At 32.3% G+C, this 15964-nt stretch overlaps 1 protein-coding gene across 6 annotated transcripts in view; it reads right to left on the reverse strand.

Annotated features, from left to right (window-relative positions):
* Hrb27C (Heterogeneous nuclear ribonucleoprotein at 27C) overlaps window positions 1–15964 on the reverse strand; it is a 61098-nt gene that overhangs the window by 19028 nt on the left and 26106 nt on the right. The window contains exon 8 of one of the 6 annotated variants that reach the window (XM_011064912.2): window positions 1536–9062. The exons of 4 other annotated variants lie outside the window; for them this stretch is intronic. In XM_011064912.2, coding sequence (XP_011063214.2) covers window positions 8968–9062 — 95 coding nt within the window. In that variant the 3' untranslated portion in view covers window positions 1536–8967. Of the gene's footprint in view, window positions 1–1535; window positions 14106–15964 lie in introns of those variants that run through there. One more of the 6 variants, XM_011064913.2, reaches the window with a different exon arrangement.

Consider the following 15964-nt stretch of genomic DNA (forward strand, 5'->3'; position numbering starts at 1 on the left):
TGATACGAATTCAAGAGCATCGTGCATTACAATACACACAAATCATCTCTATATCAAATGGCTTATAAATTAGAAATCGTATTATCTAAAAATTTGAATCCTGAGTTTATTTAATTGAAAATTATATATGTATCATTTTGATAACGATGCACTTTTGGACGAACTTTTCATCATCTAAGTATATATATATATATATATGTATATCTACATACGTGTAAGAGTTATATCTACATACTAATTTATGAAACTATATTACGATATTTAACGTATAAAAATTATACGCATATTAAAATTACGAACGCCAGTAAAATACTTTAACTGCCTGCCCGGTTAATGGGTTAATAGATTAAGTATACTTAGAGATTAAGCTTTGATTTATGAACATGTCAACACTAATGATTCAAACAATGCAAAACTCTATTACGAAATCATGAAACAAAAAAAAAAGGACTTTAAAAACTTTTAAAATAAATCTATACTTTATTTCAATTTCATCTTTAAGTAAATATACGGAAATGCTGACATGTCGAATACCAGGCCAACTCGAAACTGAGACTTTTCCGTTGCAACGTAAAAGAATTCGTTATAGAAAAGCAGAAGTTATTTCCAGTGCAACAGCTCTCAATATAGTAATTATTATATAGGATGACACGCCTCAGATTCGAGAGAACATGGCGGGATATGTATGTTGGGACGCGCATAAAACACTGCACTAATTAAAAAGCTTGTCTCCACCGTTTCCGATACGTTCTGAATATATGCGGCAATGAAAATTCAAAGAATCCATTCAATCAATATTTTCTAACAGTGGACCACCTCTGTAATTCCGTTTTCTCATTAACGACAGCAACACCGTGCATACGAAAATTGTCGCGATATCGATTCAATAATTTCCGCATGAAAAGTATGCATAAATTTTTACATCAAAATTCTTATTCCACGTATAAAATATAAATATATCCGTAATATATTGCCTTTCCAATGAAATATTCTTCTATCATATGATGTAGCTGCATTTCAATTGGGCGCATATGATCGCGTATGCACGGTGGAAATTGCAATGCGTAATTGCAAAACAGAAGCGGCAAAAAGAAAGAAGGAGTCATATGGACCGCATGGTGTCGATGGCATTAATCTAAGGGATCGAAGGGAATCGATCGACGGACAGGTGCGCCATCGCAATCATAATTCTAAAAAAACACATGTAATCTCTTTTCTCGCGCACTCGCATGCTCGCTATCATTCGCACCATGTACATTGTATTCGCACACCATGTAATTATATATAATATTAAATTATATATAATTGTTTAAAAAAAAAATTTGTTTTTAATAATATTTGAACTAATCACTGGCACTCACACATACAGTATCCTGCGATAATAGCTCTAAATATGCTAGTACGATCGTCACTAGAAATAAAAATTTATGCTGTGCAGTGTTTTAAGTCTCTCAACCACATGAAGTTATACATAACTACGTAAGGTGCGATCTAATTTAAGTGAAGGGATCGAGATTAGTTTGATTGATAAGAAATTTTTGTTCATCAATATCATTTTCTATTTAATCATAATTTCTCATAATCTATACCAATGTATTTTTATGAATGATTTTCTCTATATTATATCATCATAATAATCAGCATATCAACTTATCATCATTATATAATTATATATATATATTGTGTTGTATATAGATTTATGTATATATAATATTATATATGTCTCATTATGATCATTATTAATATTATTAATATATCTTAAGTATCAATTAATTAATTAATCCACTAGAAACACCGTTAAGCATATTTTATATATATATTATATGTGTGTGTGTGTGTGTGTGTGTGTATTGTGTGTTTAATGAATAATAATAATAGCAGTAAGAATAATCATAATAATAATAGTATAAGTAGTAATTGTAATAGTAATAATAATGGTAGTAGTAATAATAGTAATAATAGTAGTAATAATACAGTAACTATCATAATAGTACTGTTATTTTATGTGTCGTCGAGAATGGGGGGAGGGAGTAAGATCGTATGGTGTATGACGTACTCGTATGAGCTAGATAATATGACGAAAGCAACGGTGTACGCGTGTGCGTGCGTGCGTGCGTGTGTGTGTCTCTCTCTCTTTCTGTGTGTGTGTGTGTGTGTGTGTGTGTGTATGTGTGTGTGTGTGTGTGTTCATTTATCGACAAAAATTAAATGAATTAAAGCAATTACTCGTAAATTGTTATATACATCTCACTTGTTCGTCCATAGCTATATAATTGCATCAAATACGAGAAATACATTTCGCAAAGAAAATATATAGTTCTTGCACTCGATGGAATCAATTACATGTGGATAAATAAAATTTATTAAACAATTCATGAGCAACTTATTTGTTCCTTAACATTTGTCGATAAGCATGTATATGTGTAAAAAAACAAAAAGGAACAACGAGAAGAAATCAGCAGAACGAGTCGACGTCGATTTCTTCTATTTGGACTATCCTATTTTACACGTTAGATTGATTAATATCCTTCCTTCGAAGGCACGTCAAAGATTCTTCCGAAAAAAACGAACATACACGTTTTTCTAGCATCTTTTTCTCGAACTATATGTATGCCTAGCTTTGATTCATCCTCTTTCGCCTACCGCCCGTCTATCTATCGATTTTCAATCCTTCGAAATTTCCTCATCGATTCTTTTACCTCTGAATCTGATATCTATGTCAGTTATCTGTAGGATTCACTTCCAAAATGCCTATTTCAACTGATTTCGCTGTCAAACTTCTAAACATCCCTTTTCATCGCTTCATACTTCTGCTTACGTCTCAGAATATATCAATATCAATTATTCAGTTAATAAATTTGCTCCCGATATTTCTATTATACGTTTATATTTAGTTTCATACTATACGTAACGTCACCGTATCGATGTAACGATGTAACGTCAGACGTTTTCTATAAATTTCAAATAAACCAATTCACATCTACCATTATAGAACTATCATCGCCAATATTTAACGTCAGATTCTTAAAGAAGATGTTTAATGGAACGTGACGATTTTTATTTTGTAGCATGGAATAAAAAAAGCATTTCAATATCAAAAGCAACATATAATACAAATCAGTGTCTTTATTTGAAGATCATATATTTTTCGAATACTCTCTTAACACAGATACAACTTTTTACATTTATTTCAGAAAATTTTGTTTGATATAAGATGGCACTTATTTGCAGCATCTCATGGAAAATATACAAGATGCTGTTGGAAGCACATTAAAACACATTAACAACGAGTATTGGCTTGCAGTATTATTTAAGAATCAAATTTTAATATTTCTATTATATGACTCGGCTAAAAAATATTATATCAAGAGATTTCATGTTCTGTAAGAATCAAAAACATGAAGAACGTGAAACTAATTTAAAAAATCCTAGATTTGAATGAAATGGTTGATAAAAACAGTGATTTTTTTCTATTATTTTTACTAAAAAATGTAATTACATATAAAAATATATTCCAATGGAATTTATAGAAAAATTATATAAAAAATAGAGTATCAAAGTAAAAGAGTAAAAAAGTTTTGGTTACATATATTGATTCAATGTGATGATTCATATTTATAAGTTATATTAAAATTCGTACTAATTAGTCCCAGCAAATTAGTCGAGCAAATAAAATCGTCAAGAACAATTTACATCAAATGTTTCATTGAGAAATGATCGTTCAAGCATTAAATGGCTCTATGAAAAACAATTTGGCGGTATACAGTTCGACGTTACGTTACGTTACGTTATAGTTTGAATTCTAATTTATAATGCAGCTTAATTAAACTTCGGCACGTGCATTCGTTAATCTCGAAGGAACGCCTCGACCAACTTCGGTTCCATCACACCCACGCCACGCAGACTACATCAATTGCAGAGCCCTGCTATTCGCGTGAAACAGACGCAGAAATTCGCGTCACGTCAATTCAATCTGATACGTGTACCGAAAACGCCGTGCCTCCCTTTCATTTGTCGTTCGCCCACGCCAATCTCTCCAATGTTCTCTCTCCCCCACCCATCGTGTCAGAGATAACATCGCTAAAAATAGATAACGATCGTTAATTATTTTTTAACTACTTTCGTAATTTTCACTCGTCGATTCATCTCTGCTTGATTCTTCATTCCTTCGCTCTCGCCATGTCCTTTTTTTATATGCATATAGGACACTAACATGTCCCGACGAGTTCTATTTGACGATCGTTTCTTGTCGCATTTTGATGATAATTAACATTACGCACGTGCCCTACGAACCTACAGAACGCTTCATCGACGTAAGGATACGTTGTGAAGAGAAAAATGGAGACACAAAGACGATCGCAAAGAGAAATGCGATGACTGAGGAGAATCTCCTTCCATTTGATTCGTGATCATGATTTCCTCTATTTTTTTTTATTTTTCCTCCCTTTTTCTTTTTTCTTTTTGCACGGATTCGCAGGGCAATTCCTTCCGACAAACGGCAGGTTCGAGGGGCTTCGATTTGGAAATATTGCGCCGGCACTCTTCATCACATCTTCATTTTAATAAATACTAACGGTTTTTTAGCTATGATTTTTTTTCTTTTAATGCAAGTACTCCCTACATACTATACGTAATGCAGCTTAATAAACTTTACTCTGTTTCACGTGGTTTTTACTTAGTAAGATTTGGCAAACCTTAAACCTGATTCTCGGTACGCGATGGTCATTCGCCAACTTGTACCCCGTACGATCTATGCTCCAGTATTACTAAAATGTGTTTATGAATATTTCTCTAAGTATGTGTATGTATGTATGTCTGCCATTTAGTTGTTAACGTCGGATATTTACGTCTACATGTTCACTCGTCGTCTCCTAATCGTTCACAACCACGCAACCATTTCGCTCGTTTTTCTCCTTTCGCACGATCTTCTCACACCATCCTCCTCGTTGAGAAATTGAATCTATTCGTCTTTCTTCCCAAAGCCCCTCTCTTCCCATTTTCCGTAGTCTTACGTCTTACTCTGTTATTGATATTCTCACCATTTCTTTAAATCGCAACTAATATCGGACTAAACTTGCACAAGCTTAACTTCTCAATTTCGTTTTTTTTTTACCCAGAAAAGTTTACTCTTTTTTTAGCAATACTAATACAAAGTGTGTGACACTATCAGTAAATAATTTCCAATAATCGATCTCCTAAATAATTTTTTGATATATCTTTGTGTATTTTTCAGATCTGTTAAAAAACACGAATATATTCGATTCCTCCTTTAATTCGACGTTCATTATCAGTGGCTCAATCACCGCTCCTATCAATCAATTCATTATCATGCAATTTTGTCAATCATTCGATATTCGTTCATTTCGTGCACACGTCCATTCATTTCAGTCATGTACGTCTCGTTCTGCCTGTGATTTATCATATCTCATTTTACTTTCTCCTGCCTTTCTAACAAAAGAATTAAATTACAACGACTTATATAATCAACGACTTAGATACGCTTTCCTTTTTCTTTTTACTTAAGAATTACGGAATAATTATGATTCTCATAAGAACACAATAGTTGGCATTTGTGGTTTCATTAAAAATATTTCACTTTTCCTATTTTAACACTCTACAACGGCCTTATTTCGAGAGTTACGAGTTTAATTAATTAATTAGACAATAATCGATACCTTAATTATTGATCCTATGCACCGTAGTCACTCGTGTCCCCGCCCGTCGAAAGAAGCGGGACGACTGGGATCTCTATATATATAATAAGTGTTTATGATAATTAAAACGAGTCAAGTAAGTTTCATTAATTACTTTTTTTCCTTTCTGCGTTAAGGTACTCTGAGATAATTGTTAATTTATAATACATTTGTACACAACTTATCTCTTAATCAATAATTATATCGATTTACCACTACTACGTCTTGCCCAAATTTTTCACATTCATTCGTCTTTCACCCCGTCCATCTTTTGCCGTCGCACCCTCCGGAAAGGGGCACACAACGGTCGAACCGTCGTGATTTTAAGACACATTTAAAAAGAGTCCGCCGCCATTATGTCATCGAAGTACGAAGTAAACGTTCGCACTGATAACCATAGTAAAAGAGAACGAAAATAAGCCGTCGACTTTGTTTTGCGTGTTGTTAAAACAATTTCTTTTTAGAGCTTGCTTCAATAGTTGCGAATCTTAATCTTTGTTCATTTAGACAAGATGAAAGTTTCGAAGTCATCATCATTCGTGATGTAATATCGAGAATCACGCGCTCGAGTAGAAAAAAAAATCGAGTTGATAAAAAAAATTGCTGATTTCGGGCAAACGGAAATTTCCTTCGCACTTATCTATCACCATAAACTATCTCGAGTTAAGAAAGGGAGATCTGTCTGTAGCACTTTCGGTGTGTACTTTCTATCCTCATATTATTTAATGCGATTTCGGTCTTATCCAGCTAAACCTTACGATTTTTTTCGTAACAGCTATCATCCTTAGGCAGAGGTAACGAGTTTAGTAAACAACTTTTTTTTTGTCCATTTATCGAGTAAACTAGACCGTAAGACGTTAGAGATAGCTCATTAACTATTAGTAACAATAAACGCGAACAATCATTTCACCTTACAGCCAGCCTTCTAATTAATTCTACTCCGAGGGTGTAATTTAATTAATTCCCAGTCTTTCCAGGTCGTCTTATATACGTCTATTTATCTATTTAACCGAATCCAGATTTTTGCTGCGCCCGTTTTCATCTCACATGCATCCCAGCAATCATGCAGCATTCGGTCGCTCAAAATTCTTACAGGACCACGACATCAATTAAGCTCTCACTCCATCATATCAATCTTAATTAACATTAAACATTCTCGCTTTACTAATCTAAGCTACGCTTTTTCTCACACGCATCTCATTACTTCGTAGTCTCGAGAAGCTGTCGATATAGTACTTTATCAAGAAAATAGTAAAGCCATGAATGACAATTAATTAACCACAAATAGAAATTAATAACAGTTTTTACCACACACACCCTGCCCCCCCCCTCTCTCTCTCTCTCTCTCTCTCTCTCTCGCGCGCGCGCGCGCGCGCGCTTTCTCACGCTTTTTCCTCCGATCTTTCATTTTAAATGATATTATAATGCATTAATAGTTAATAGTTAATTAGTGATAATTGTAGTAGTACTTTGACACTTCTTTTATCTTTTAATAAGGTTTTGTTTTTTCGCTTTTATCCTAAGCCTAAGTGTCACAGCAATATTTCCAAATCGGGCTGAAGCACGCGAGTACGTATGCACGCGATTTATATGAAGAAAGCGCGATTGTTATTTTTCATTTTTTTTTTATTCAGCTCGATAAAATACGTTGACTATTTATACTTTTAATTGTGCTTCGCGACAACTTTTCTTCCAACTGCCCTTATTCAAAGGCGCCACGACATACAAGGGCTATCGCTCTCATATCTCCACGGAAAGCAGTAGTCGTTGGACGTATTTTATTTGGCAAAATTATACATTAAACAAAAATAATTGTAACGAATACTGACAAAACGCGAAAATTAAAAGCGATAGTTTCGACTTCACGAGCGATCGATTCACGAGTCTCTCGTTTGACGAAACCGAAATTTTGAAACAAGCGAAACGTGAACTCAATCTCGATTCAATAACTGTCGCGCCGTAGTCGATAATTGAATCCCAGGATTGAAAGTACAAATCGTTTTGATATTAACCCCAACCATTCTCTTGATTGATAAATTTTTCAAGCGGTTCCTCTCGTAGATATAATTTGGGTTTTGGATACAGAAAAAAAAATTATTCAAATATATACTTATGTCGCAGTAATTCAAAATTACTCTGCTTTACGATTTTTTTTATAATTCTATTCGCCAGAAGCCTGTAATAAATCAAACTATGAATAAAAACAAATTAACGTATTGGTATCCGAAAATGCGTTCCAACTACCACAACCAATCCTAGATTTGTCTATCATATTAACACAGTTGCCTCCTACATTTACGCATACAAGTATAATGTGGGGTGGATGAACATCAAACATTAAATATTATTTGTTAAAAACAAACAGTTATTTAGTTATACAGACTCATAAATACTATTTATATTCGGTGTAATTCAGCTGCATATTCATTGTTTGCTTAGTAAACGACATAAATGACGGCATCCCGACATATAAGGTAAAACGTGATACTTCTAATCGACAAAGTTCTCCAAGTGCTCGCTTGTATATAAATCTTCACGTGTATACGATACTTTAAAAAGCGTCTACGATGTGTGTGTGTGTGTGTGTTTGTGTGTGTTTGTGTGCGTGTATTTGATTTCTTGTGTGTCACATTTGCGTCGCGTCTGAATCACAAATATTAGAGAACTCTCATTAAATGCAAAAGGTTCGACATATTAGCGAGTTAGGTAAATGGTCGGTAACTGTATAAATTTTTAGCAGCCAAAATTAACAAATAATTGAAATATTTAAAAAGGTAAATTTATTTATTTATAAATATGTCGAGCAGATATTACATAATATCATTACTAATCGTTCTCATACAATTTATTGATAAAATCAATGCAAGTAAGACCAATATAAATCTTCACAGATATAAGCATTTTCTTAAACAGATTTTCAAACGTTTGGATATTCGAAATGTCAAAGAAATTAAAACATTCCGAAATTTTGATTAAAAAAAATTATTTATGCCTAGAAACATTAATTTGTGCTTTTATACAAAAAAAATTTCTAATTAAAAATAAACCAAATTCTCATCATATCAATCAGAATTTTCATTATTCAACTAGAATCACATAATAGATTCAACTAGAAAATTTTGATTTGTCTAATTTTCAATTAATTAATGCAACCTTTTTCCAGTGTAGTCTTACTTACATTTACGTCATTTACACAAGAGCATAAATGTACAATATTTTCGTACTTCCAAAACTTTATTATCGTCCAAAACTTCATTGTTTTTGTCATCTATGTTCAAAAATTCATTGCGTTGTATATATTTAACTCTGTCAATATGTTTGATAGCTCGTCAATACGAATCACATCATTAAAATTGGGCCGTCGAATACCTATACAACAAAATTATATAAAACAAAAAAAATTTCAATAACAAAAATAAATGTTATAATAAAAATAAATAAATATGTAATATTTTCTTTACAAAACGCCGCAATTAGTGCTGTTAAAAATTTATAAAGTTGCCAACCATCGTACGATAATAGAAGACACATTCCTGTTGATACGCATGATCAATGATCACAATTGGTCATTTAATTAGCTTTTAATAGTAATTCCTTAATTAAGTTCCCATAATGATCTAGTTACTGATCGAACGTATCATCTAACATTAATCATGACGTTTCTATGCGAAAGATAAACTATAATATTAATTCATAGGTTCACATTATCTCCCTTATTAAGCTGCAAGATGCATTATTATTTTATCGCGTACATTTGACGTACTGTACATCGTAGAATGAAATTTACAAATATCGTATCTCTATCGAGTAAGTTATAGTAACCAAAATCTAATTAAATATAAATCCAACAATTACAAAACCCTCGCCGCGCAATCAGTTCTTTCGTCAGTCAGTTAAGTTACGAATTACAACTAGTTTATGCTTTACATCGATCTATTGGCAATGTTATTTAAACAAACATATGCCAGGCATTTAATTACTTATTCATCCAAACGGAATCGAATATGTGTTATACGTGATACTCCCACTCGGCCCCATGATATCTCTAAGAATTATTGTTAATTAACTATTACTTAAACAAGAAAGTATTTCTTTTCGGGTCCCAAGTGACTTAGAGATTGGCTTACTTAAGAAGAACAGATTAATTGCGTGTCACTAAGACTTTCCGACTGATTTGTTTAAAAGGAGTTTTACTTTCGAGTTTCGCTTAGAATACACCCTGAAAAATCGATTGGGATATTATATCCGATCTCCTCGTGAGATCGATTTACGTGACGCGACCGCAAATGTGACGTGCCAAGTAATACCGCGAGATGCTAAAACAAATGGTGTCTTTGCGACAGAATGGCAATCCCGATTGTCCCTTCAAATTTTTCATTTGTCGCCAATCATTCTGCTATCCCGAACCACAGTAGTCTCAGTTGCAAGAAATATCTTGAACGCGGATCTGCAGAAAACGGACTTAAAAATTTGTGTAATGAAATGACTGCATCTACGACGAACTGAATTATCTATAGCAATCGTTTGCCAAATATTGATGTAGGCAACTAACTCCACTATATCAAATTACTGTATACATACAGAAAAGGCGACAGATCCAACTTCCTTAAAAAAAAAACGATAAATTCTTCGTACAAATATTCCTCTGCGTATGTACTTTATCCTACGCATGTTTACCAAAGTAATTCCTTACTCGAAATACATGCATCTATTTTGTAACTTCATAATTAAACTTCATAATTAAGAATAACTGCCTTAGATTAACCAAGTTGAAAGTTTCAGTCTCGATTTGTGCATGCTATATCGATCCGAAGCGATCGAATAACATCGTCGAATAGAATCTAAGCCTTATTTCTACAACGGTTGACGAAAAATATCCTTGCAACTAACATTACTCCGTCAATAGCGTCGATATCGCGCCTAATTTCATCAAACAAAAAGAAAAAAGGTGATGTATATCTGGGTGTAGTGATTGTATTTATTCAAATTATATGTATATGTATATGTATATATATATATATATATATATATATATATATGTACGCACGCATTTATGTGGCATATATATATATATACATATACGTATATGTCGGACGTACGCGTGCACGAATGACCGTGCATACAATGTACATACCTTTAAAAAAATACTTATGACCCTACGATATTCGCATGAATTTTTAAAGGTATACATTTACACGAGCAGACATACGAGTGCGTGTACATACACATATGTCATAATGAATATAGTTACATGATAAAAGTAGTGTTATGTTAGTTGCTTATTCGCAATCATTAGTCATTATCATTAATCATTATCATTAATAGGAGCTACAAAAAAAAAATTATGCTCTCAAATATCGTTTATCTCATGCTTTTTTAAACTTAACTCGTTTTCACTGACTCTTTCTCTCTTTCTTTCTTTCTCTTTCTCTTTCTCTCTCTCTTTCTCTCTCACTTTCTCTCTCTCTCTCTTTCTCTCTCTCTCTTTCTCTCTCTTTCTCGCATCCTGTCCCAAAAGAACTTCCTATACCCTTCCTTCCTCTCTTTTTATCCTGTCCTGTTTTTCAATCCTATATCTTTTGGTTTTTTGCGAGAAAAGATTCAAATAGAGACTATGCGCTTTGGCTTGGAACGTACACCACTGTGCTGTTCGAAAAATGTTCGACTTTAAATCTCATCTCATGATTATTCATTTTTAATCTTTATTTTCTGTTTCTCTTCTTCATCATTTTTGTCTATAGAATTTATGCAGTTTGTCTTTATTTTAAAATTTATATTTACATTAAAAACTTAAAAAAGATGTTTTATTAAAATTAGAAAAACTGCAGTGTTCATGAAACGTTGGCATTTAATGTATAAAGACAACGGAGTATTGACACGAAAACCGTGTAGCTTCTTTGAAGAAAAAAAGTATTATTTAACATATATGATCATTAAAATTTACAGAATATTGAAACATTTTCCATTCAATATTTTTCATACAATTCTTATTAACGAACAGAAGATAATATGTAATTATTTACATATTGTCGCGCATATTACTTCTTTGTAAATAATCGTCAAAAAGCGTAAACGAATAAAAAAAACAAAATAAACCTTTTAGTGGTAGCAGTAGTTTCGCTGATTCAATTATGATTTTGCGATTGATTATAAAATTGAAAATCCAACATGTAGTCATTACATTATTAATAAGCGTTACTTACGTATCTTATTTATTTGAGTATTGTATTTATATTTTACAGTGTATTTTTGTTTGATAAATATCTTAATAAATTTTAAAAAATATAAATATTGTATGCATGTTTGTTAAATAATAATTTAATTAAACCTTAAGATAATCGCAACATTCTAGTTTAGTGATATTTTCAATATAATTTACTCTTGATTTTATGTCAGTTAATATTGGATCGGAACAAAAACTTGTAACGCTACTTTATTTGTATTATATCTACCTGTTTTTAAACAAATTTGATAATTATACCATTCGATAAAATAAAACGCTTTAAAAGAATGTTTTTTAAATTGCAGTACGCGCGCACGAGAGATGATTTTTAATGAAATTATGAGCAATTAAAGTCAAAACGCTTTTTTTATTTAGTCCGGATAACTCGGTAGCAAAAAATCTTAAGTACATTTTCAAAAAACGATTTTATAGAGAAAACTTTAAGCTTTTACGTTAGAAAGTCGAAAATCGTAGCTTTTTCTTTTTTTTTCTTTTTTTGGGGCACATGACAAAGAGAGAAGAAAATTTCCCATTTTGTCTAGCTCGTAGTTTTTTATACATGTAAAAATTATCAAACTCACAAAAACTCAGAAGACATAATCTTTCGAAAGTACGAATTTGAATCTTTAAAACTTTTTTTTTAATTTAAATTTCGTGCGTTTTTCATAAAGTTACAGCTGCTTAAATTTTAAAATTCATAGCGCTACAAATTTTTGTTCCGATCCAATATTTTAAAAAGCTTACAATTGCATACGATAGATACAGAAAGTAATTTACTTGAATTACAATCTCTCTGTCTCTTATTTTACAATAAATATTCAACGTGTACAAGAAATAATGGTATCTCAATCATCCTTGATGATGAGATTCGCTGATCTCACCAGAACAGATAGTTTCAGTTTATTGAACATTTATTGTAAGCTCGTCAAAATAGCAATCTATTCGTAGCGCAATAGATTTAAAATAATTCGATACTGTAAGCAGAATGAACTAATAGATAAAATTAAATGGAACATTTTAAACGAGGCATATTCGCAAACGTAGACTTTTCATATGTAAAAGTGTTCTTAGAAGCTTTCTGCTTCTACTCCGATCCGAAATTCGCCAGATATATCAGTTTCCATCATTTTATTGTAACGGATATTCTCAAATAGATCGAACACAATTGAGTGGAATAACATTTCGTCGCGATATCAAAGCTAAAAGTCGAACATCCTCTTTCAGCACAGGGAGACATTAAATTCGGGACACTGGGAGTAAGACGGATGGAAAGCGCGCGAGCGTAAAGATCATTTAACAAATATATCCTTATTATCGAGACAGGCATTACGTGCCCGCCGCTTTTATTTTCAGAAAATCGCATATCGCATATGCAAATAGCCAAATGCGCATGCGGCACACTTGTGATACTACTAAACTACCATAGATTTTTCTCATTTAATCTCTATTTTATTCTATTCATGATTAGCTCGTAAGGGGATACGACCTTACCAATACAATGCTAAAAGTTTACAAGTATACAGGTCATGTTATTACAGTTAATAATTTCATTTATTATCGTTACAATCATTACCAACTTTACGTCTATTATCTTATTACTTCACACTAAAATATGATAAAAGTAGATCAATCGATTCTCTCATCGTACCGTGTGCGAGATATTTTAAAGCATCCCAACAACTGTAGGAATTCCATTCTACTAAAATCGAAATAACCTCGAGCAAAATAAATAATAGCGGCGGTCCCCCCTCCCCTTCTTGCGTCAAAGAAATTAAAAACTCACTTTGTTTATGTTATTTTTATCTTTTCTTTTATTAGTGGCTCTCAAAGCAATCTAATAAGATCTGAGAATCATTACTCTCGATCACGTGCCTCGAGATTCGATGATCAAAATAATTACACGTTTTATAAGACTTTATTTATTCGTTTCATCTTCTAGCTAACTTGCCCAATTTGCTAATGCACTCGTGGTTTTTTTTTTGTTAAAAATCACTGATCACTCTCCCCCGATACACTCATTTCTTCTCAGTACTATGTATTTTCGGATCATTGGATTGTGTGCGTATGTGTGTGTAAGAATCGTGGATAGTAATATCTGTCTGCGTGTGATTTATCCCGCTAAGGCGGTCTCGATTCCTCCATCTCATTCTCTCCTCTCGTAACGATTGAAATATCAGCCCACTGCAAATCTTAACATAAACATATTTTAGAATTTTCCTTATATAAAACTCACTTGTTTAAATCTCTACATTGTTTTCGCATTACTATATATGTTTAAGACAATAATTATTTTGTCCTATCAGACTCGCAGAGAAAATCACCTTGTAATTATAATTTAATGCCTTAACTGCTTCTATGTAAACGTAATTTAGAATATATCTCGTGTGTGTATAACACATTTATCTCTTATATTAATCAACTTTGTCCCATTTGAAATTATTTTTTTACTGCCTTATACTCGCGCCCACACGTGTGGACGATTATCACACTACCTGAGTACAATATATACCGGCGGCCTCTTCTTTATTATTTGACTCTCACGCATCATCTTAATGTAGCTAAAGAAAAAGCTAATAAAAGGTTGATTTATCAAGATTTCCGAGGGGAATCATATGTCGATATTTTTGTTTTTAAATTCTTTATGAAAGTTACGTTATTTGTTGATCAATATTCAATTTTATTTGAAACAAAGCAAAATTGATTTGGCAAAAAGTAGACTCAGGCAGTGACAAAACGATATCTTATCGCCGAGAATATATCCTTTTTCTCTGATTAATTCGACGCGTTATCATGGCTACACTATAATTTCTTGGCAGATGATTTCATAGTTTATCGACAAATAAATGCCCACTCTGTCTTACCTATCTGTTATTGAAACGACGCGATTCTGTGACGGAGATTAAGTGCAATTATTATTAAAATAATAATAATAAAGAAGAGGAATTGCGTGATGTTCGCAATTTTAAGAATTAACAATCGCTTGGTGATTAAAATGCAATAGCCAATGATTACACGTCGTCGTGCGATACGAACTAAGACATACACTAATAATTAAAAACGGCAGGAGAAACTCATGTATATCAATAGAAAGTGTTTTCCACGATAGATTACGATACGAGTAATAAGTAGTTAAGTGTAATATTTAATTATACCAGTCTTTAGTGTGCGGGACGCTAAAACGTGCGCTTAACGTTAAAACAGACATTTCACAACGTCCCCGGAATTATTTATACATTTAAGGACATTTCTTTAAATATCAAAATACTTAACTTGCCTGACAAAAAAATCTAACTCTCATGCTACGCATCCGCTTGTAGGATGAAAAAGGATGAATCCACGCATTACCTAATTAAGTTAATAGAGAAGAAAACCAACGACTTAACTTAGTGGCTGTAATATATTTATAGTTTCCTTCTTTATGCTGCGTTTCGCTCTATTGACTGTACGTTAAAAAAAAAAGTTGAAAATGAAATCGTCTAAATGCATAAAAAACGGAGAGAGATTTGATGTTGTGATAAACTATATAGCCGAAAAGAGGATAAACTCTTGGTAGATCTTAAGTTCAATGCCTTATTATACATACATCTTGATAATCACAAATTTGGTGAAACATTGAATGCACGATTTGACGAGTCCCACAATATTTAATAAAAGCTCTTTATAACATCGTAAATGGGCATCTATTTATATATTGTTTATCTATTTAAACTTGAGGACCTGAAGAAAGAAGTTGAACAATAGCTTTGATAAAGCTCAGTACATACTACTAAGAATTTGGTAGGAAAAATCTCTTTAATCTAAGTGATGTTTAAAAGATTTTGATAATCCTACCCATTTCTCCACTGCTATTATTATCTATTTCTATTAATTACAGTACAACTATTTTTATTAATATAACAATTAATCTATTCTTTATAAACGCAAACTCGTGATAATAACAAATAATTATAAAAACAAATACGTGCGATAGTCAGAATACAGAAATAAATTTAGTACATAAAAGATTTAATCGCCGTTACATTATAATGATATTATATATATATATATA

This window comes from Acromyrmex echinatior, chromosome 5, assembly GCF_024713525.1.
Source record: "Acromyrmex echinatior isolate Ae372 chromosome 5, ASM2471352v2, whole genome shotgun sequence".
Classification (NCBI taxonomy): domain Eukaryota; kingdom Metazoa; phylum Arthropoda; class Insecta; order Hymenoptera; family Formicidae; genus Acromyrmex; species Acromyrmex echinatior.